The sequence below is a fragment of the Panthera leo genome, chromosome E1, assembly GCF_018350215.1.
Source record: "Panthera leo isolate Ple1 chromosome E1, P.leo_Ple1_pat1.1, whole genome shotgun sequence".
NCBI lineage: Eukaryota > Metazoa > Chordata > Mammalia > Carnivora > Felidae > Panthera > Panthera leo.
Genome location: NC_056692.1, coordinates 19,251,347 through 19,274,686, shown reverse-complemented (window position 1 = coordinate 19,274,686; position 23,340 = coordinate 19,251,347). Strand labels below are relative to the sequence as shown.

General features: G+C 38.9%; 1 protein-coding gene across 8 annotated transcripts in view; it reads right to left on the bottom strand.

Moving 5' to 3' along the window:
• NF1 (neurofibromin 1) overlaps positions 1–23,340 on the bottom strand; it is a 317,585-nt gene that overhangs the window by 19,511 nt on the left and 274,734 nt on the right. For all 8 annotated transcript variants that reach the window (XR_006196423.1, XM_042915411.1, XM_042915410.1 and 5 more), the window contains 14 exons: positions 22,485–22,825; positions 19,952–20,154; positions 16,152–16,345; positions 15,059–15,199; positions 14,613–14,892; positions 13,929–14,143; positions 13,628–13,689; positions 13,370–13,484; positions 12,738–12,839; positions 10,860–11,000; positions 6,288–6,414; positions 4,565–4,696; positions 3,443–3,578; positions 2,045–2,202 (listed from right to left, as the gene is read on the bottom strand). Coding sequence is in view for 7 of the 8 variants with exons in the window: in XM_042915411.1 (XP_042771345.1) it covers positions 2,045–2,202; positions 3,443–3,578; positions 4,565–4,696; positions 6,288–6,414; positions 10,860–11,000; positions 12,738–12,839; positions 13,370–13,484; positions 13,628–13,689; positions 13,929–14,143; positions 14,613–14,892; positions 15,059–15,199; positions 16,152–16,345; positions 19,952–20,154; positions 22,485–22,825 (2,347 nt within the window). In the remaining variant the exon portion in view is untranslated. The remainder of the gene's footprint in view (positions 1–2,044; positions 2,203–3,442; positions 3,579–4,564; positions 4,697–6,287; positions 6,415–10,859; positions 11,001–12,737; positions 12,840–13,369; positions 13,485–13,627; positions 13,690–13,928; positions 14,144–14,612; positions 14,893–15,058; positions 15,200–16,151; positions 16,346–19,951; positions 20,155–22,484; positions 22,826–23,340) is intronic.

Here is a 23,340-nt window from a genome sequence, read left to right as displayed (position 1 = left end):
AAGTTTGATTTTAACGCTTCAGTTTTGAAAACAACATTTGCATGCCTGAAAGTACTAAATAAATAGATATACTGGGACATGCTTCAAAAATGGCAAGTAGCACCGTCTCCACTTGGCTTTGAGTCTAAGTCACGTATCGCACTACATGAAATACCTTTCTCTTATTTCAAGTAATGAAGGTGAGGGGCGCCTGGGTGGCTCAGTCGGTTAAGTGCCTGACTTTGGCTCAGGTCACGATCTCGTGGTCTGTGGGTTCGAGCCCCACATCGGGCTCTGTGCCGACAGCTCAGAGCCTGGAGCCTGCTTCGGATTCTGTGTCTCCCTCTCTCTCTACCCCTCCCCTGCTCGCACTCTGTCTCTCTCTCTCTCTCTCAAAACTAAATAAACATTTAAAAACATTTTTTTTAAGTGGTGACAGTGGACTATTTAGACTTGCACTAAGTCTCGTCCGTTCTACTTCAGACATCACCACACACCTGACCGCTCTTCTCCATTCTCTCATTGCTCCTGCCTTAGTGTAGGTCCACACTGTCTCTTGTTTGGATGCTCTATCAATCCCTTATGTGGTCCCTTTGCCAAACATCTCTGACTATTTGTCCACATCACAGCCAGAAAAACTTGCCTAAAAACAAAATTTGGTAACAACCCTTCCCTGCTTAAAGATCCCTGCTGGGTACACAAGGCTAAATCTCTTAACGCCGCATATAAAGTCTCCTGCACGTCACTCCCCTCTCTTGAACACTCGCCTTCCTCACCCTGTATCTGTCAGGCAAGCGCACAGTAAATCTTCAAGACCCAAAAGTTCAAAAAGTTCAAAGTTACTTCCTCTCTGCAGTGTTTCCTAATTTCCCCAGATCCTCAGTTTCCCCTCAGCAAGACATGTTACTTAGCGGCACTTGGGGATGCTTTCGTAATCAGTGGATTATAAGCCTAGCTACCAAGCTATGAGCTCTTCAAGGCAGAGACCATAACTTTTTCATCTAGCACATGGGCTAACTGAATTCAATAGTACGTTTTCTCTAAAGTTAGTTTTGCACTTACAACTTCCTTAGCATGAAAATCCAGAATTACAAAACACGAAGTAACTAGGAAACTCCTAGAAGACTCTTTTGTGACAAAGTATAAACAGAAAGAAACTCAAACAAAAGGTAACAACCCTATGTGACTAGTGACAGTGATTAACTTCACGGTTTCTATTTCTTTCATGGCTCACTAGCAGATTATTTATTTCACACTTCATTGTTTGATCACTGTTTTCCTTATGAACAGAAACATTTTCCCAATACCCAAAGATATTTAAAAATATGCTTGTATGGATAACTGAGACCCACTGAGCCATTCATGGTCACTGAAATATGGATCCCAAGGTATTCTAGAAACAATTCCAACTTCAGACAAAGTTCCTCTGTGGTGGCATGAGGTCAGTGAGCTCTCTCATTATTTACTTTCAGTTTTTGAAAAGGGAGAGGGTTTCACAGAATTTTAGGTATACCTCTCTCATCGACAAATGCTGATGTAACTGAGCAATCTTCATTTTCAAAAAGAATCATATAGTAATAAAAAATACAGTAATCAAAAAAATCTTACTTTGTTGTCTTTTTAAAGAAAAGGTGGCAAAAAGCATTATTACAGCTTCGCAGCATATTGATGTATTCTGCCCTCAGGCGATACTTTTGGGGAAATATATTGTTAAAGGCCCTGCATCTGAGTGCGGCCAGACTCCTCCTTTCTCGGGCTAATGTTTCCCCAACTCCCATTTCCCTGCTGCCCGGCCAAGGCAGAACAAAATGAGGATAAGCACAGTATTTCATCTAGGAATCAGAAAAAACTGGTTCAAGATCCTGTTCTCATTCGTCTGTTTAACTGATATGGCTTAACTGACTTATCTATCAAACTCTCTTGTAATTGGCATCAAAAACTTTGCTATATCAAAATGGGAAATTTTGATAATTTTGAACAGCTTTGAATAATCTTCCAAGAGTGAAAGTATCTGGCCGTTAAAAAAAAAAGTTTAACAAACTCTATGTAATTTAGCTAAACTAACCCAGCAACTTCTTCGTGTTGGCCTGAGAAGGCTGCCCCATGTCCAAGCTCATGGACTTCCTGGCCCGGGGACTGGTCTGGCCCACGGCTGGATAGGTGGCTGCAAGGTACCCCTCAGAACCTTTGGGAGATGACCACGGCTGGTTCTCCTTTAGCGTCCTGAGAGATTTAAACAATTGAGAAGAATTAGATAACATGGTGACAAAGACAACCACTGTTTGCCCCTCTCAATTGGCTGTCCTATTTCCCAATGACAGAAATCACTTAATTTTAAAACTGCACTTTAAAAAAGGCTTTAGGGTACAAGCTCTCAGTGTATGTCCAAGAAATATTCTCTTTCTTCCTTTGTTTCTTGAATCTATTTGGGAAATTTTCTTGAAAATCAGCACTTTCCTCCTACTTTCTTGCCACGATGTCTTATACACAGTAGGGACTCACTGATGCTTGGCAGAACTGTACCACGTTGATTTTTTAATCAGGGGAAATCAAGTCTAAACAGGCAATTGTATTCTTGGTTTAAACCAAGAAAAGCAACTATACTTTGACAAAGGAACACAAGCAAACTCATTTTCTCCTTTTCAGGACAAAAAGGGCATATGTCAGAGAAATATAATCCGAGAAATAATTGAAGAATAAGACTATCGAAAACCAAGTGTGCTTGGAAAACTTCTGCATACACTGCTAAAATCTCAGTGGGAAACTGTGGAAGACTTTTTAATCGAAAAGTGGGATGGTGATAAATTGAATGATAGAAGCTCTACAGCTACACAATTACGTTCCTATATTCAACGTGGTACCTAAAACTTAAAGATGTCTTTTAATTGAAAATATAGAAAGTCTCCAAAGTTTCATGTAATTTCTCCATGTTATAGTGAAAAATATACTACCCCAAACCACATACAACAGTGGGCATAATGTGATTATTCTACCAACTAAATCCACACCATAGAAAAATTTTAAGTAAGTTTAGCGTGATGGGAATAAACACAACACATGTGGCGGCATGTGTACCTTTGCACAAATCTGTATAGCTTAGTTTTCTATCATTAAGAATGTGATGTTGCTTATATTTCATGTTGGTTTTTTCCTAGGCCCTTTCTGACAACCCGGTAATTTCAAAATCATCTCTTTTCATTACTCAACTGTTTGTGCTTAACAGAGGCAAACTAATGTTAACATGGAGCACAGTTAGATTAGAAGAGGAGAAACTTTCCTACTACTAATCCACATTACACATGGTATGTGTGTAACAGGAGTTTTGATTTATATACTGTTCCTAGATATCTTTAGATTCCCCTATATATTACCTTCCTGATTATTCTTGCTGCCTGTCTCCACTGGCATGGAAAATTGAAACCTGATTATAATTATGTAATTATGGGAGAAGAAGTCTACTTACCTATAGCTGGGGTCGCCATGATGGATGGGATATGTATCCATAGGAACATTTTCCATTGAAATATCAGTAAGAAGAAGAGACTTTCTATGTTTTAGGCTACAGCGACTTCGAACCTCCTCAGACACTGTGAGTAAGGCTAAAAGGAAAAAAGGAAGATGAGAAAATTTAACAAATTTCAAGTGTGACTAAAAACAGGATACATTTCTTACAACCTCTTAGAGGGTAACAGCTGTCAGACAAGCAGAGAAAGAACCCTAGAGAGTGTGAAGTTTAAGGATATAAACCAGTTAGGACAGACTTTCTTACCTTGGAAGTTTATGGTCTGTTTTGAAAGACTACATAAGTATGAAATATACTGAGATTTAATAAGTACCTTATATTTGTCAAGCGCTTTAATGTACTTTTGATCTCAACAAACACAGAAAGTGGGCAGGACAGGTACTATAAGGTCTATTTTTTAGATAAGGAAAAACACTCTGAGATATTAGATGATTTGCCCAAGGTCAAATGATTCCAACAAAAAAGCTGCCACAAACTGCCGTCTCCTAAATTGGGAATCCGCACTTGCTACGTTCCAGAGCTGCATTACACGGGAGTGCTAAGTGTTGCCGAGTGGAGAAAAACACACACCGGGTGAGAACAAGTGGGAAGATTTAATGGGATGGTGGGGATGGGCAGACATTCTGGCTTAAACAAATGGCATTAGGAACGCACTTTTAAGAGGCAGAAAGGCGATTCCAAGGGGGCGGCAAGTAGATGAGCTTAAAATAGCCCATCCATCTGGAGAGGTAATAAAAACTGGGACTTAGGAAATGTAGGGAAAGGCGACAGTCAGGAGAACTGCTGAAGGGCCCAAGGATGCTAGGCTGAGGCCTTCAGATGTTATAGCAGAAAATAGGGAACCATGCGGTGTCTTGAACCAAAGATGACAAAGGGAATGCATTTCAGACTTTAATGCAAGTTCTTTTATAAGGAAAAATGTTTTGGCAAAACTTAAAATTTTAACCACCACGACAGGACTGGACCCTGAACTCTTTACCCCGCCAAGCAACCAGCTGAAGGACTGACAGATGTTTTTAGATAGATTCGGTAAGATTAATTTTGTCTGTTTCGTGCTTTTACCTGCCAAGTAAGCCACGCTCTGTGTGTTCACCTCAAATTTGTCACAGTTTCTATGTTTGTTGACCAGAGTCAGTAGTGTATGCAGAATTCTGACCGTTCTTGCAACAATGGCAGGTGAAGGATGCCTGTACCCTACAAAAAAGAAAAACAAACAGGAAGTTAGTCCATTCTTTCAACCAGTATTCCTTGAGTTCTTACTCTCTTGACCAGCAACTCTACAGGGAAAGGAAATATAAGGGAAAACTCCTGCCTTCTGAGAACAGCTGTTTGGGAAGATAAACATACAAATGTGAATACTTAATTACAAAAAGATTAAGTACCATATATGTGTAGAAAAGAATACTGATCCCTGGAACTCTAAGGTACCTCAGGGAGAGGAAAATTAGGAAAGATGGATGTGGTTTCAGATATTCCATTCCCTAAAGCAGTGCAGGAACTTCCCCCCCAACCAAAAAAAAAAAAAAACCACAACAACAACTATGTATTGGGGATCACCTGACGATATCTTTTGAAAATAGGGTTCTATTGCTTAAAATTCTTTTTTTTTTTTTCTTAAAGAAAAAACCCTAATGACGTAGGCTGCATATGCTCTCAGAACCCGAAGAACAGGGTTGATCAGAGAGTTAGCCTGGTCTCTGGACACCTTTTAAACATGAAAGCTACTCCATTTTACAGCAGGGGATGTGGACACTGAAAACACCTGGTATATTTTTAGAAATACAGAACAGGCAAGCACTTTATCAGCCTAGTGCAACCCTTCTTTTGAATTCCTGGAGTCAGTGTAATATCTTTTGAGCAATCCCTATTCACCTTAGTGATTAAAACTATTAATATTTTTGCAGAAATTTCATAAGGTGATGAAATCAAATGTTTTACATTCACATTAGTGGGTGTATGTACATATGTCAGGCAAAAACCGGGGGAACCTCCATGATCCCTCCAGCGTAAGAATCATTTAAATTGATACAAAACTCTAATTATGACCAAAGCCAGTGCTGCTTAAGATCATTGGTTCATGCTAGTTCCTCATCCTAAGTCTCACTGCTCTTGTCTCTGACTCCTCACCATACGCCGCTCCTATTAATGACATAGTCTCTGGCCATGGCTGTTCCATGTTAATAAACCAAAGCTAACACACAGTGAAGTCAGCAGTGGGGAGTGGAGCCAGGGCAGGCAGTGATTGGGTTGGCTCTAAGAATAGCTGAGACCACTGCTATAAGCAATACAAAAATTTGAAGCGGTGGGGGGGGGTGGGGAGGGAATGTGGGGTACAAGAAAGTGAGGTTCTGTGGTATGTAACAATGCAACTAATCAATATGTTAGAAACAAGTTGGGGAAAGTCTGTGATCAACTCTCTAAGCTGTCATTTTCTAACATAAGTTACTCAAGTTACATTTATTGATTTGCAGTCTGTCTTATTTCCAATAACCAAAAAGATACTTAGTATTGACTAACAATACAGCTATTAGAAAGACCGGTATTTAGGGTTATTGTAGGAATCAACTCTTTTGCCTTTTAAAGGAAATCTGATAACTGACGTGGAAATTAGGCTCCATTAAAATACATATTGAACAAAACATGGCTCAGGAAGACAGATATATTTGCAGTTAAAGTAAGACATATGAGCCAAATTATTTCAACTTATTTAAAATTATGAATTATTTTAGTTACTTCAGGCTTCCTGATATCGTTTCATAAAAACATTCTGACCCAAGGCCTCTACCTTTTAAGAGGTGTCCAACCAGCGCGAAGTTAAAGTTAGAGTTGAAATTGAGTCCAACAAAATGATCCATCTGCTTGCAGTGCCATTCCAGAGGGTTCCGGATTGCCATAAATACTTCCTCTGGACTCTATTAAAGATAATCAGAAGATGGTTGGTGGGGTTCACACAGGATCTTTCCTTAAAGGGTCACTTATTGGTTTTTGATTGTGTTCAACAGCTATGACAAGATAAGTAATCCTTTCGAGTTAAGAGAAATTATTTTCAGATGACTACAGAACACCATAGAACATTCAAGATACTACAAATAAGTTACTGTGAGACAATCAAGCATACATAAATAATAAGATGATAGCAGATGAAACAGCTTTGGTTTATGATGCAAAACAAATGGTTATCAATTTACATTGTGATGACTTTTTAAAAATTAGAATTATTGTTGTTTTAAACAAGACCATCCATTGAATTGTAGCAGATGTAGTGTTTTGTGTACTATGACTGAAAATTCAAGACAACAAAAGAGTTCCTATTTACTGAGTGCCCGCAGTATGCGACAATGTTAGATGCATTACTGTACTGAAACCTTAAAGCACTCCTATGCAGCCAACATTAGCTCCATTGTACAGATTTATTGGCTCATTCTTTTACTTCTCAAGTACTTATTATGTGTTTTTGACGTGCCAGGCATGGCTCTAGGCTCTGCAAATAAATCCGTGAACAAAACAAAAACTACTCGCCTTGGTGGATTTTACATTCTAGTGTGGGAAAACAAGGAAACTGAAACTTAAAAATGCTATGCAACTTGCCCAACATAATTAGGGTTTAAGGTCACTGGGTAATGCCCCAGAATCTGCATTTTTAAAAAAAGCCCAGGGAGGGGCGCCTGGGTAGTTCAGTCAGTTAAGCTTCTGACTTCAGCTTGGGTAATGATCTCCTAGTTTGTGAGTTCGAGCCCTGCATCAGACTCTCTGCTGTCAGTGCACAGCCAGCTTCAGATGTTACGTCCTCCTCTCACTCTGCTCAGCCCCTGCTCGAGTGCTCTCTCAAAAAAAAAAAAATGAAAACAAAAACAAAAACAAAAAAAACCCAAAACGCAGTGATTCCCTCATGAACGGAGATTATTTTTCTCCTCTTTAAAAAATTTTTATTTAAATCCAAGTTACTTAACATATACTGTAATAATCATTTCAGGAGTAGAAGTTAGGGATTCATCATATACATATAACACCCAGTGCTCATCTCAACAAGTGCTTTCCTTAATGCCCATGACCCATTTAATCCATCCCCCTCCCAATACCCCTCCAGCAACCCTCAGTTCGTTTTCTCTGCATTGAAGAGTCTCTTATAGTTTGCCTCCCTCTCTGTTTTTATCTTATTTTTCTTTCCCTTTCCTGAACAGAAATTTTTAAAAGCCAACAACTGAAGGTATTTAGGGTCATGCTCAGGTTATCTAGATTTTTATCTCAAAGAAAGGAAAACAGGAGTACTTAAAATAAATGTAAAGAGGTGTTTACAGTAGCACTGTTTATGACAGAAAAGAAGAAACGACAGAAACAAATGTTCATTAATGGGCAAATGGTTGAAAAAATTGTGGCTCATGCATACTGTAAAATATTCTGCAGCAATGGGAAAGAATTACACACAAACACACACACACACACACACACACACACACAGAAACGTGTCCATGTGAATGTGTGTGTGTGTGCTTAGAAAGGTGTTCACTTTATGTTGTTAAATAAAAATGGAAGTTGCAGAATACTATATAAGGTATGATTATTAACCTGCTATATGTACAATTTATTTTTTCTAGCTTTATTAAGGTATAACTGACAAAATTCTAAGGTATTTAAAGTGTACAACATGATGATTTGATACACGTTTACACTGTGAAAGAATTTACCCCATCCAGTTAACGAACACGCCCATCATGTCACATATTTACAGCCTGCTTTTGATGAGAACATTAAGTCGTTAAATGTAGAACTTTCAGTTCTACTCTTAGCAAGTGTCAATTATACACTACAGTGTTATCAACTATAGTCACCGTGTTATACAGCAGATCGTCAGACCTTATTCATCTCACCTCCTGGCAACTTCTAATAAGGTTTATTAACTCTGATTCCTAGTATCCTGGGGGCACTGAAGTCAATATTAGCTCCTGCTAATGGGCCGTTGTGGCAATGAAAATACCAAGGCAGATATGCCTAGACAGACATTTCATTTACAACTATTTTTATATCCGTACAAATAGCCAACAGTTAGCTATCTCTCTCTGAGCACCATGGTCCCAAGACAACCCCAGAGAAGCGCAACGGGGATCATGAAGGATGGGCTCTAGTCCCCAATCAGATGTACGAACATGGACAAGCTAGTTAACTTTTTTCTTTCGTGTTTTGTAAAATGGAGGTTTGATGGATAAACTCCAAGGTGGCTGTTCCAAGTGTATACCACATCTGGCAGACTGATGAAACAGTGTTTAACCCAAGTATCTTCACATTCAAACCATGCTCCTGTTCTCTGTGTTTTTCCCACTCACAGCTTTGTTCAGCTCACTTCAAGTAAATCTCTTGTTATAAACATGTACATATCTTTAAAAAAAAAATTCCTCCCCTTTCTTTTTCCTAGACTTATCCCATTTTTCTCCAAAGACAAACGGGACATCATTTCATACTGTTATATGCCTTCCTCTATACTCTGTGAACCAAAATCCAACCACGGTCAAGGTTGATAAACATTAAGAAGGGTGCTAATGGTATGCTTCAAAGTGGGATTAGGCAAAACCAAAAACTAGTATAATTAAGTAGCCCAAAGTGTCCTTTAGACTCTCCACCCTATTTTTCATCAAGTACCATTATTCAATAAAAATAAGCTTATGTATACATTATTTCTTCATCCGTGAAATGGGAGGTAGAGAACGCTAACCCTGGGTTATGAAATCACAAATAACAATGGTCCTATGTAGTACAGTGCAAAGTACAGCACAGCACACAGCCTAGCATAGTAGCTATTACTACTCAATTTTTTTTTTTAATGTTTATTTATTTTTGAGAGAGATAGTGCAAGTGGGGGACAGGCAGAGAGGACGGGAGGCAGAGGATCTGAAGCGGGTTCTGCGCTGACAGCAGAGAGCCCGATGCAGGGCTTGAACTCATGAACTGTGAGATCATGACCCAAGCTGAAGTCAGACGCTCAACCAACTGAGCCACCCAGGCACCCCTACTCAATATATTTTTTTAAAAATGTTTGTTTATGTGGGAATACAGGCTGGTGCAGCCACTCTGGAAAACAGTATGGAGGTGCCTCAAAAAACTAAAAATAGAACTACTCTACGACCCAGCAATTGTGCTACTAGGCATTTATCCACGGGATACAGGTGTGCTGTTTCGAAGGGACACAGGCCCCCCCATGTTTATAGCAGCACTATCAACAATAGCCAAAGTATGGTAAGAGCCCAAATGTCCATCAACGGATGGATGGATAAAGAAGATGTGGTGTATGTATATATATATATATATATATATATATATATATATATATATATATATACACACACAATGGAGTTATTACTCGGCAATCAAAAAGAATGAAATCTTGCCATTTGCAACTACATGGATAGAACTGGAGGGTATTATGCTAAGTGAAATTAGTCAGAGAAAGACAAAAATCATGACTTCACTCATATGAGGACTTTAAGAGACAAAACAGATGAACCTAAGGGAAGGGAAATGAAAACAATATAAAAACAGGGAGGGGGACAAAACAGAAGAGACTCCTAAATATGGAGAACAAACAGAGGGTTAGTGGAGGGGTTGTGGGAGGGGGGATGGGTTAAATGGGGAAGGGGCACTAAGAAATCTACTCCTGAAATCATTGTTGCACTATATACTAATTTGCATGTAAATTAAAAAAAAAGTTTGTTTATGTATTTTTGAGAGAGAGAGAGAGAGAGAGAGAGAGAGAGAGAGTGTGCGTGTGTGCGCACAGGGGAGGGGCAGAGAGAGAGGGAGAGAGGATCCCAAGCAGGCTCACACTGTCAGCGCAGAGCCTTATGCGGGGCTCGAACCCACGAACTGAGATCATGACCTGAGCCAAACTCAAGAGTCAGAAGCTTAACTGACTGAGTCACCCAGGGACCCCTCAATATATGTATATATATTTTAAGTTTATTTAATTAGAGAGAGGGGGAGAGAGTGTGTGTGCGAGCTAAGGAGGGGCAGAGAGAGGGAGAGAGAATCCCAAGCAAGCTCTGCACTGCCAGGGGCTGGAACCCATGAACCAATCATGACCTGAGCTGACAGGAGATGCTCAACCGAGCCACCCAGGTGCCCCACTACTCAGTAGTTTTCATCCCTCTTCTATTTACCAGTATTGGGTGAATACTGTTTTCTGCTATTTTTACATAGGAAAGTTTAGTTTTATATGAGTTCTTAAGAAGCTATACTCACAATAAGTTGCATTAAAGAAATTCATATTGAAGTTATGGACCTCTTCTGATTTTAAAAGGACAACAATAAAAAAGAGAGGAATTCTTAACGTGCATACTCTAGGGATGCCAAATGAAAGCTTGCTTACCTTGTCGTTGAATATCCGCAGACTGTCTAAGGTGTGCAGGTTTTGTTCAAGAAGTGCGGTGCCTGCTGAATACAAGTTGACCTCATCGAGCTGTAGCACAGCCACAGCTACCCAAAAGAGGGCTTTGTGCAGAGGGGAGTCCTGGCAAAGGCCACGCATTCCAGATTAGTGAGATGAGCTACAAAACAGTCTCTTTCAAAACACATTGCAGTATCAAACAGAGCACATTAACGCCCAGATGATGCATGTTTTCTCTTCTGAAGAAGGTAAATATACGGGTAGGCTCTTCATCTACTGCATGTGTATAGCTAAAGACACAGTTAGCCAGGCTGAGAACATTAACACCTACTTTGGTTTCTCCCTGTTCTTTGATCCCAAACTCCAGTCACCAAGTCTTGTTGATCCTTCCAAAGTAGTCTCTTTAGTATTTGCTTATTGCTAACGACTTTATTCTACACCAACCTTCTTTACTGTAAATGTGGATTCCTTTTTGCCTCTGGTCTCCCCCTACTCCAATCTGCGGTGCACAATGCCCCCAGAAGAACCCTTCTAAGCCTTCCTTTTGTCATATTACTTATCTGCTTGAAAACATATAGGGACATTTCCAAACTCCTTTCTGAAGGGTCTTAGATGTTAGATTAGTTCTATCCAATCTTTACAATCTTCCCTCTCTCTATTCTCCTGCAAAATTTCTCCATACAACTAGAATATTCTGCCCACCATCCCTTCACTGTCCCACCATTCTTGTATGACCCTCCTGCTGCATGGTTTGCTATGCAAGGCTTTCTCCCTTTCTCTACACTAAATCCCACTATCTCTTTAACTTTAGATTCTACCCTTTTAATTTTCTTGTCACCCTTATCAGCATAATATCTCTTGCTGTTATGAATTCAAGATATTGATTTGGGGGAAACCCTTATTTAGCAGTGTGGTATAGGGGAAAATACATAGACTTCAGGGTCAGACAGCCTTGGAAGAGAATCGTGGTTCTGTCTTATTAGGTATGTGACCTTGGGGAAGTCACTTAGCCCTTCTGAGCCTCATTTTAACTTATGAGGACGAGCGAACCATTTTGTGTAATTTAGGATTAGAAGATGTGCTCGTAGATACAACTCGATGAGAGGAGCACACAGGTATTTATTTCTCTGTAACCTCCCTCAAATCTTGTACTCAATTCATATAATTATACAACTTTAGAGTTGGAAAATAATGCTCCACCATCATCTAGTCTATTCATTTTATCAATGTGGAAATATGATGTCCAGATATGTTAAACGACCTGCTCCAGGCCACAAAGCTGAGATAAGCTCAGCCCATCCTAAATCAGTGGCCGCATCCTTTCATTCCTTTTAAACATCAACTTCATTTAGCACCCAAACTCATTTGGTGATTAGGTACACTTCACCCACCTTTACATTTCTCCATGGTAATGATCGTGAACTATTATCGTACTTATTTAATTATCTATTTCATGCCCCAACTCCCACACTCGTCCCAGAATGTAAGCTCCATGAGGGTAGAGAATTTTATTAGTTTGGTTCAGGTACTACCTCTCTAGAACCTAAAATGGTACTTGGCACATAGCAGGTGCTCAATGAACACTTATTGGACAAAAAAATTCAGAGTCTACACCTGTCTTCCTTTAGCACTGATGAGATGAAAACTTAGAAGCACCCGAGAACATCCTCCGCATACTTATCTTCCTCTAGTGTGAGGTCTTCAAACAACTACACTTAAAGACAGGAAGTTCTGCTTTAACTACCTCCTCTTCCTTATAACCTCTCAGCCCAACTTGTTTTCTGAACTCTTTGACACAAAATGAAACAACATTTAATACCAATGCCCAAACTAAATGGGCTCGTTCTGTACGGTAATTACCTTATTGAGGAGCGGCTGTAATTTGGTTAGCGCTATTACTGTGGCTTCTATCAGAACTTGACTGTTGTAAGTATCAGGTCCTTTTAAGCAACTCTCAAGTGCCTTTTAGGGAAACAGAATTTTTTATTTTATTTCACTGAAATAAAACATAAACTCCTAAACTGGATCTCAGAATCAGTTCAGAATAATTCCTTGGTTAGTAAGTGCTAGAATTATTTCCAATGCTGTGGTATTCTTGGTAGCTAGATCATTTGGGTTTTCATTTTTAAATACTTCTATGTTATATTCCAATACAATATTTTGTGCATTATTATATTGTTACAAATTAAATACTTTTATATAAGGCAAGTTCTACCATATAGTTAAATGCTTTGAAAACTGATAAAATACTAAGAGTACCTTCTTAGCCAAAGAGACAATACATATTTTCTTTTAAGGCGTCTTCTTTAGAAAAGGTTTCTTCACTTCAAAGAATTTAATAAAGAAAATAACCAAATCCATTGTTTAAAGGTTTAGCAAGCAACATGCAAGATATTTTATTAACTTCAAGTTTAGATGCCAATGAGAAACATGCAAGATATGCTTTCCAACTTGAGACCCACAGATATTTGGGAGGAGGGACAGAGACGTACCTTGCTAAGAATACGGATAATCTGCTTTATCTGCCCATGAGACACTCGCTTGCTAATACAGCCAAAGACAACAAGAGCTCTCGGTTGCAGGGATGGATTATATTGGAATGCGAATCTGCAATTAAAAGACCCAAAAAGTCTATGAAAACCTTTGTGTTTATACACACTAGGTAATTAATTAAAATATCGACTCTGCAGTAATGTTAACCTTTTCAATAATACCCATACTCCTACGGGTTAAATTTATTTGGGACATACCTTTGAGCTAGTTCCGTCCACTGGTCCAGCCACTTGCATGTTGGAATATCTCTCATACATGCCTTAAAAAAAGGATACTCTAAATAGATTCATGCACATAAATGTATACTAATCATTAAATAATGCTTATTATAATGTCATTAAATAAGCGATGTATATATATATATATTACCAATAAACACATTCCATGGGAGTTTTATTTAAGCATCAAGCGTAAAATAGAATAAACTAGTATTTCTTCTTTACAGTACTAACGGATTAAAAAAATGACCTTAGTTTCTTATCATTTTGCCTAGTGTACCTCCATTATCTCCAACAAAGCCTCTGTGACTGTTTCCAAGGATGTCAAAGCAAAAGTCTCCCTCTCATAGGAGCCAGGAGAGAACGACCTGTCCCGGTAACTGGAGCGGAAGGCAATGACGGCAGCTGACTTGACTTTGCTAATGCCAAACAGCAAGTAAAACTTGGGTAACGAGAACTCTGTCAAACTGAGTCTCAAAACTTGCTTGGTCTCTTCTGTAAAAGAAAAAAGGAACAAGTGAAGACTTTAAAGATATTAACTTTTTAACATGGCAAATTTCACTTTGAATTTGGAAAATTTGAGTAGCAGATCAAAATTATATAACCATGCTCCCTAAACCAACCCTCTAGATACATTATCTCAACGCTCATTGCTTTAGCTCCATTTCTCTACAAATTCATGCTAGTAATGCTACACCGTCAACCGGTGCTCAGGCTTTAGCTTCTGTGATACCTACAAGATTCTACTTGACAAATACACACACAAAATCTTGGCTATAGCTTGAAATGGAATGGAATTAATTTATTCTTTTTCTTTTTGATAGTATTTCATGCCACTATCACAAGCTCCAATAAGCAGCTAGTGTTAAGGCACCGTACTCACAACTAGGATAATTTGTGCCAACCGGGCTATATAAAGTGGAGAAAGGAATTACAAAACACAAGTTACTTTCCTGGAACTCACCACTAAAATGCAGCTGTGAACAAGTACACAGAGAGTGAATGATATTAATGACCAATCCGTGTGTGGAAGCTCTAAGGGAGAGCGGCCCCGTGGCTACTAAGAAAGTAACAACATGGAAGAGGTAGGGGAGATGAGCTGCCACGTCAAGGGAATTGTTGAAGGACAGCATCAGCATGTAGCGTGCGAGGATGGCAATGTCGTCCCACATGAGATGCTGCTCTAAGGTAGGAGTTGGAGACAAGCATGTCTTGTCAATTATTTTGCACATCCTTCCAATAACCTGTCAAGAAACAGAATTTTAAGAAACACAAGGGCTAAAAAAAAGTTTTATCACAAAAAATTTCAGTTTAACTCTAAAACGACTAGTCACCATACCAAAAAACCTCCCGGTAAGAAAAACAGACACATCATGCCATGGTCCAGAAGGCAAAGGAAAAGTTGATTACCTTGCTGGAAACCAATTTCACATTTCCAGAAGCCAAAGCTACGGCAGTATCTGCCATCACCTCGGCTTTTATTGATCCCAAGCCACCTGTCGCACTGGTTTTGATGAAACTGTCTAGTACAACGTCAAGGAGATCTGTAATCTAGTGGAAGAGGGAGAAATAATGTATGTTTCAGCCATCTGTTGTGCCAACTTAACTTTTAATTTAAAAATACTGCAAGCAGCAGCCCAATTAACATGAAACTTCTACTTTCCCTGAGGCCTCCAAAACACTAGGTTTCATTTAGAGACCTGTCAATAAATGTAATTTATCATTACATATCCGAAGGAGTATGAAGATATTCACTCAACTGCGTCAGAGATGAAGAGACTGGCATGCAAAAATTTTAAATTTCCACGTGTATTATTTTCATCCACTAGCAAAGCACCTCTGTTGTCTCCTAAGACAGTCATGTGTGATTAATACAAAATACAATTGTTTTAAAATATAGGAAATGACTTCAAGTGCTGAGATGTTTTACAGAGCTCTAAAACCAGCTCCAAGGTCATTTCAAATTACTTGGAGGATTCGCCGCGTTGTTTGAGTAAGGGATCACTTCCTTAAGCGGTAATGTTGAAGAAATGATGGGCATAATTCTTGTCAGATAAAAAGGAAAACATTATAGTATATTCTGTACTTTACTCCTGGTGTTCTTGTGAGAGAGAACTGTAAACGAAAGCAGGTGTCCCAAATAACGTCAACTGACAAAGATCTACTGACCTCTCTGGTATGTCAGGTACTAGAATATGTTACACAGCACTATTTACTAGAAACCACACTGGAGTTTTACAGTTAAATCCTATATAGTTATGTCATGGAAAAGAGCACTAAAATAACTAGTTTTTTTCTGGCTCTGAAACATGCATTAGACATCTACAATTCTGAACCAGATCAAGAATTAGGTGAGTGTCTGCATGCCTTTTGAAAGAGGGGACTGTCTTTTCCACAGCTGTATCCCTAATGCCTAGCACAATGTTTTGCACAAAGGGGGTACTAGATTAATATCTGCATCACGGAGGTACTAGACATTTAAATATTTGAGCAAACTCAATACCTGCCCAAGGCTCCCCCATATTTTGGCTTGAATAGATGGGTACATCTGTTTCTCATTTATGGTCATTGTTATCAGCTTATCGAGAATGGCGGTAACTCTTTGTCGTTTGGCATCATCATTGTGCTTACAAAAACGGACTAGGTTTGACAGCCATGGAGTCATGTATTCCAAACAAAGGTGTTTCAATTCAATACCTGGGAAAAAATACACTATTAGCATAGATGGCCAATGAAAAGGACATCAACAATAAAAATAAGGGATTGGGAGAAAGAAGGTAAAAGGTAAAGATCATTACCTAGGAGACAGCCTGGAGAAAAGAGATTTGGCCACCATGTTAAAGACAGAGACGAGGAGAATAGGCCGTGAAGAAAGCAATCTTAGAAGCCAACTAGCCATGTTTGAAAAGGTTTATCTTATTTTTCTCCCTCTTAATACCTTCTAGTTAAAATTTTTACTCTAATTGTAAAAGGAATATGTGGCAATCCGAGAAAGTTAGGGAAAACGAAAGCATCACCACAAAAATGAAGCTGAGATTAATCTCTCTCTCCTCAGGCTTTCAAAGCTATGCAGAGATGAGGTACATTACCTGTGCGTATGCACAGAAAACCCACCCCACGTCTTCCACAAAGACGGGGGCTATGCTGTACGTGCAGTATGTTTTGAATATCTTCTGCACCACACGTTATACTGAGGTTATTACTCATCATTAAAAATTCTCCATAAACATTTTTTTGAACCATTTTGAAATAACTTCGGACTTAGAAAAAGATACAAAAATTCCTCCATGTAACTTTATCTAGAGTCCCCAAAATGCTTTTTTTAAATTGTGGTAAAATATACACAGCATGAAATTTGCCATCATTAAGTGCACATGTCAGTGGCCTTACGTACATCATTGTGCAACTATCTCCAGTCTCCATCTTCAGAATTTTTTCATCTTCCAAAACTGAAATTCTGAACCAAATATTTTTAACGGTTTCATGTTACTCCATCATATGGAAATCTGACAATTAGTTCTTCATTGTTTGACCTTTAGATTGTTCCCATATTTTGCTATTATAAATAACATTATGTGAAGTTCAAAAGTAGGCAAAATAAATCCATGGCGATAGAGGTCCTAAGAGTGGTTACTCTTGGTGAGGGGATGGTGTACTGACTGAGAGGAGTCTTCTGGATGAGGGAAATGTTCTTGTTCTGGGAGATGGTTTTGTGATGTGTTCACATGTAAAAATTCATCAAGCTGTTCACTTAAGATGTGGGCATTTGACTGGTAGGATATGCCTCAATTTTAAAAACGTAAATAAAAAGTAATGCTATAATAAACACCTGAACATCAATTCCTGAGGATAAATTCTAAAAGATGGAATCATGAGGCCAAAAGGTATGAACATTCCTAAGAGTCTTGATATCTATGTCCAAACTGCTTTCTCAAAACCCTGCCCCTGTTCACAATTCCATCGACTGCCAACACTGAAATAAAGTGAACAAAATCCTTTGCCAGTTTGATAACTGAATGTTATCTTTCTATTCTTTGAGTTTGTATTTCTTTGATTTTATTAGTGAATTTCTTAAAATACACTCTTTTTTAGCATGACCTGCATGCTACTGCTGTTGATCCACTTCTCATTAATCTGTAAGAACTCTTTGTGATTAAAGGTGTTAATCTTTTCTCATATTTGCTGCAAGCCTATTTCCTAGTTTTTTATTATCTTTTACTTGTGTTTCAGTTTTGGAAATAGAGATGTTTTGAAGTTTTACGTGGTCATTTATGTTCACCATTTCCTTTGTTTCCATCTACCACTTTTTTCCTTCATAAGTCCTTAATCACCCAGAAAGCTATTAAACATTCTTCTTTTTTAATGGTTCCAGTTTTTATTTTTTATATAATTTTTAAAGTTTATTTATTTATTTTGGGGGAGAGAGAGCGTGCACGCGAGCAGAGGAGGCGCAGAGGGAGACAGGGAGAGAGAGACGGGGGGGGGGGGGGGGAGGGGGGAGGGAATCCCAGGCAGGCTCTACACTGGCAGCACAGAGCCTGATGTGGGGCACAAACCCACGAACCATGAGATCATGATCTGAACTGAAATCAAGAGTTGGGTGCTTAACTGACTGAGCCACCCAGGCGCCCCCATGGTTCCAGTTTTTATGTCTTAAATATAACTAGAACTTATTCTGGTATCTTGTGGTTTAGGGTGAAGATGGGACCCAATTTAATGCATTTCCCCATCTCATTGCATAAATGATTTGATCTTCCCCCATCAGTTTGTGATGCTTCTTTATCAATCTGTTTCTCTTAAACTGATCTGACTGCTGACTCTTGAACACCTCTGTTTGAATTACTGTACTGGTATGTGTCCAGATGTCTGCAACATCAAGTGTCTCTCAGTTTTCTTTCCATACTTTCTTACCTACTCTTGTCCTTTTAGGTGAAATTTATAATCATTTTCAGTTCTGCCTCCTTTTAAATCCTCAAATCCTGAAGCTATTTTGATGGGATTGCACTGAATTTATAACAATCTGGGAACAACTGTTTAATCCAGGAACACAATATGCCTGGTCATTCACACAAATCTTTTTTTTAACATTAATATTTCTTAACAAATCTTTATGCTTTTCTTGTTTTGTCAGTCTTAACACATTGTCTCTTTACAGCTATATTCCTACATCTCTTATTGTTAAGTAACTATATATAGTGATCTGGTCTTGAGGAATTGTCAAAGTTTTCAATGACCTGAAAAATCAAGAAATACGTTTGAATGCAGAAAAAAGTTTATGTATTATGGAGAGAGAAAGGGAAGCAAATGTCAGGAAATAAGCTGGAAGAAGAGCAACATTTATACTACTACAGGGTATGAGAATGAATGAATGGAAACAGTGGATGTTAAATTTGTAAGACATTTTTTTTTTTTAGTTTTTAAAAAAATCTTTATTTTTGAGAGTTCGGGGGGAGGGGCAGAGAGAGAGGGAGACACAGAATCTGAATTAGGCTCCAGACTCTGAGATGTCAGCACAGAACCTGACGTGGGGCTCGAACCCACAGACTCATGACCTGAGCTGAGGTTGGACACTTAACTGACTGAGCCACCCAGGCACCCCTGTTAGGACTTGTTAAAAGCCAAGTCAGGAGTTGACTCTGGACCCTGTATTATGCGCCACTGGATTCTCCAGGCACTGTACTTGAACACTAAAATCACAGTTCAAAGACAACCTCAAGAAAAGAGAACATGACTCTTTCTTTAAAATCAAGGGGATGATGGGGCACCTGGGTGGCTCAGGTCATGATCTCAGTTCGTGGGTTCGAGCCCTGCGTCGGGCTCTGTGTTGACAGCCCAGAGCCTGGAGCCTGTTTTGGATTCTGTGTCTTCCTCTCTCTTTCTCTGCCCCTCTCCTGCTCATACTCTGTCTCTGTCTCTCAAAAATAAATAACTGTTAAAAAAAAAAAAAATCAGGGGGATGACATGGACACTTCACTCATTCGGAATAATCAGCTAAGAAGATAAATCCTAGAGCCAATTAAACTAGAACAGAGCAAAAACTACTTTGTATGTGGCTTGTGGCTCGGAGACATGTAAGGTATCAGAATCTTGCCATCATGCGTTTGTGGCCAGAATTTTGGCGTATTTCTCAATGTTGTCTACCAGGAAGTTCCTGCAGAGTTCTCTCAGGTGCAGATGAAATATTAGAGGAGGTAAAGAACTGAAAATAAAAATCAATTATGATTTCACTGGCAAATTCTGCAATGAAAGGATCTTCTCGGACTCTTCTTAGAATCGTTAGTATTAAAGAAAATTATTACTTACTAGATTTGCTAAATCCAGAAATACACTCTTCCAAAAATTCTAAGGTGAGATGTGGCTCATTGGCCGCCAGTGTCTTACTAATAGAGACAATAAAGAGGGTGTTGTTGGCAGGGATGCATAAACCTGACGTCTCTAGTAGCTGGCCCTCGATTTTTAAATTAAAGGTACAAGTTAAGGCACAGAGAAGATTATAGGCAGCTGACCTAGGAGAAAACACAAATGAAGTTGTTTAAAACTTATTTTTTCTTATAGCTCCAATTTTTTTTTCATAACACACAACTTATGATTCTATTACAAAGCATAATAACGATTTTTAAACTTTATGATCCATTAGAGACAAGATGTTATGATTCTACAGTAAACACAAAATACCCCTTGACCATTTATGGATTTCCTTTAAAGGAGGTTCTTGACATAACCAGAACAGCACTGTGAGGTTCCTGCGACAGGTAAGTTTAAGACCTTCCTAAAAGACATTTCCCTGGGATACAAAATAGGAGAGATTTATGGTCCTAAGGTGGATCAACAGAAAGAAGTAGAATGAGGCTCATCATATTTTCAGTGAAGCCCAAACCTCAAATTGTGGCTCCCCTCCCATCAGATCCATTTATAATGGGGATCATAAGAAGAGAAACGAGATGGCCCCTCATCCAATTAAAATGTGAAAATCTTTAGCCAACACTACTGAATTTCTTTCTGGGTGCCCTACAAGACATACTACAAACTGGGGGGTCAAAAACAAACGTAATGTAATGAAGTCCCCCCATTTTTCCTTCCATTACACATAACCACTAAAAACAAAATAATAACATATATCCAGGTTCCATTAGAAACAAAACTTCTTTTCTAAATGTCTGAAAATATACTTAAGCAATTTAGGAGACAGGTCAAAAAACTCACACTCGATTTTCAAATTTTCATTTTTCTCCCCCATCTGGCAAGAGAAATAGTTTGGTCTGTAAATTTTAGGTTTTCCTGACCTCTGAACTTTCACCATGCTACTATATTTATGCAACAACCATCTGGGGGCAAAAGGCATTGAAATCTGAATCAGCCTAAAGGTTTCTTCTCTGGAATGACCTGCTTCAGCAAAAAGCAGAAGCTGTCAGCTCACTTTATTTCAGAAGAGAATACAGGATCAATTCAAGCTGATAACTATTAGAAGACGTTAGCATTCTTCTATGAGGAGCTTTGAATTAGAAATTAAAGGCAGGCTTTGTAGCTCTATTTTCCTAAATCGAGAATGTTAATATTGTTTCTAAGTTTATGTATCTCTTACTAACTCCTAGGAATTTGGAGTTACATTATTTTGACATTGACTTTTATTCTTGGACATTTTCAACAGCTATAAAGAATGGGGCCCTCCTCAAACTGGGGGTAGGTGTCACAGGTTCCTTGCAGATAATGAAAGCTAAGCACACACACAATTTTATGTATAGTTTCTGGGAGTTCATGGACTCCATGAGGCCCCGTTCAGGTAAAGAAATCTTGATTCCCCCCCCCCCCGCCCCCCTTTATTTAAGAATCAGGAATCCTAAAAGGGCCACTTATAAAACTGGGCTATATTATTATACCCTAGAAAGATTTTCTGGAGCTAAGAATTTATACCTGTAAAAATCTTGACAGTCCCAAGGAACCTGGGACAAAGAATTATCCTAAAATAAAAAGTAGAGGGGAGAAAGGAGGGAGGAGTACAAAGAGACATTGGCAGAGAGAGGAAGTGGGGGGCGGGGACTGGGAGGCAGTAATACTAACCGAGCAGAAACTGTTTGGTAGGTGCTAAAATATACTACTGTATATACTATTAAACCTTTGCAGGTATATAGGGAAGGCATTGTTATCTTTACTTTGAAAACGAGGAAACTAGAGCTAAGAGTACTTTAGGATCTTGCCCAAAGTCATACATGGTAGTAGATCTAGATTTAAACCAAATCTACTGACCCCACAGGCCATGCCCTTTCCTCATTCACGTTCAGATTATTAAGCCTAAACAGAACCAATTATACTCTGTCAGATAACATCTGCATTAGTCTTAAGACTTCAGGAATTTTGTTGAAGTCACATAGGTGGAAAGTATGCAATGTTAACTGTTTGAGTTATTGAACATTAAGCCCTCCTTTGTCAAACAATGATAATCTAATTTGTGAGGAAACTTAACAGTGATATAGTTTTGAACAGGGGAAAACATAATTAGAAGACTCAGAGAAGGAGAAACTTAGGACTAACTTTTTTTAAAAAGGCTTTTGCGGGGGCGGGGGGACCCAAAACAATAAAACTGCTATGCAGTCTGTTTCAGATGAAAGTTTCCCGGAGAAAGAACATATACTGCTTTAGTGTGAATCACCCTATTTAGAATTCCACAGTTCATGTGAATACCCCACAAGCTGATGAGGTCACGCTGGTTAACCAACACAGCATACCTTACAATTTAGAGTATTAAGGTAAAGGCTGTTTTAAAAGCTTATTAAGCGGCCTCATTCTAAAAGCAACAAACCCTGAATAGAGTTGAAGAGGGTTTTTTAAAAAAACCTACCGTAAACTAGGGTCGGAACTGCCTAAATTAAGTAATGCAATATTGAGTAGTGTCCCAGGGACATCTTTTGGCCGAATCTTGGTGTGCTGGGGGATGGAGTCGGGCTGCGACAGCTCCCAGCGTGTCCGGATGTGAATGATAGACTGGACAATGGCTTCGCACTCCTGGTGCATGAAGGTGAGCGGTGTGCCCTGGTTTGCAATGGTTAAGGTAAACTGGTTCTCATCCACCAGGCAGATCTCTTCAATTTCCGAAGCATAATAGATATCATTTAGAAAGACCGACTGTCCTAGGACTTTTGTTCGCTCTGCTGAGGTTACTTGAACAGCAGTAGAACCAACCTGGGAAGTGAAGGTGTAAGAGGGTGAAGTGAAGAAGAATTAAATCCCGCTAAATAGAGTTGTAAGAGGCTCTGAAAACCAGCCAACCAACCGACCAAACAAATACCATGTTTGCCATTTAAGGAAGAGTTACCACCGTTACATATTCAAATGGACTCAATAGGTATTATGATAAATGATCTCAAAAGAGACTGGAAACATTTAAAAAAATTATTTTTTCTAAAAAGGTCAAGAATCCTACGGACAATTATGGATTTTCTCTTGATTCGTTTCCCACTCTGCAAAGAGCGCGTAATCATCAGAAGAATTCTCACCTGGTAATTTCCACCCTCCACACATTCCTACCACTTGACTGATACATGGCAAACTGCACTCTCTACAACACTCTCCTGCTTCCAATCCGACCTAGACTATAATTAAGCATACACCTCTCATATCTTCCACAGGACCCCCATGAAGATAGCTTGGTTTTTCCTTCACCTGGACTTACTTTACATTTAATACACCACTATGAG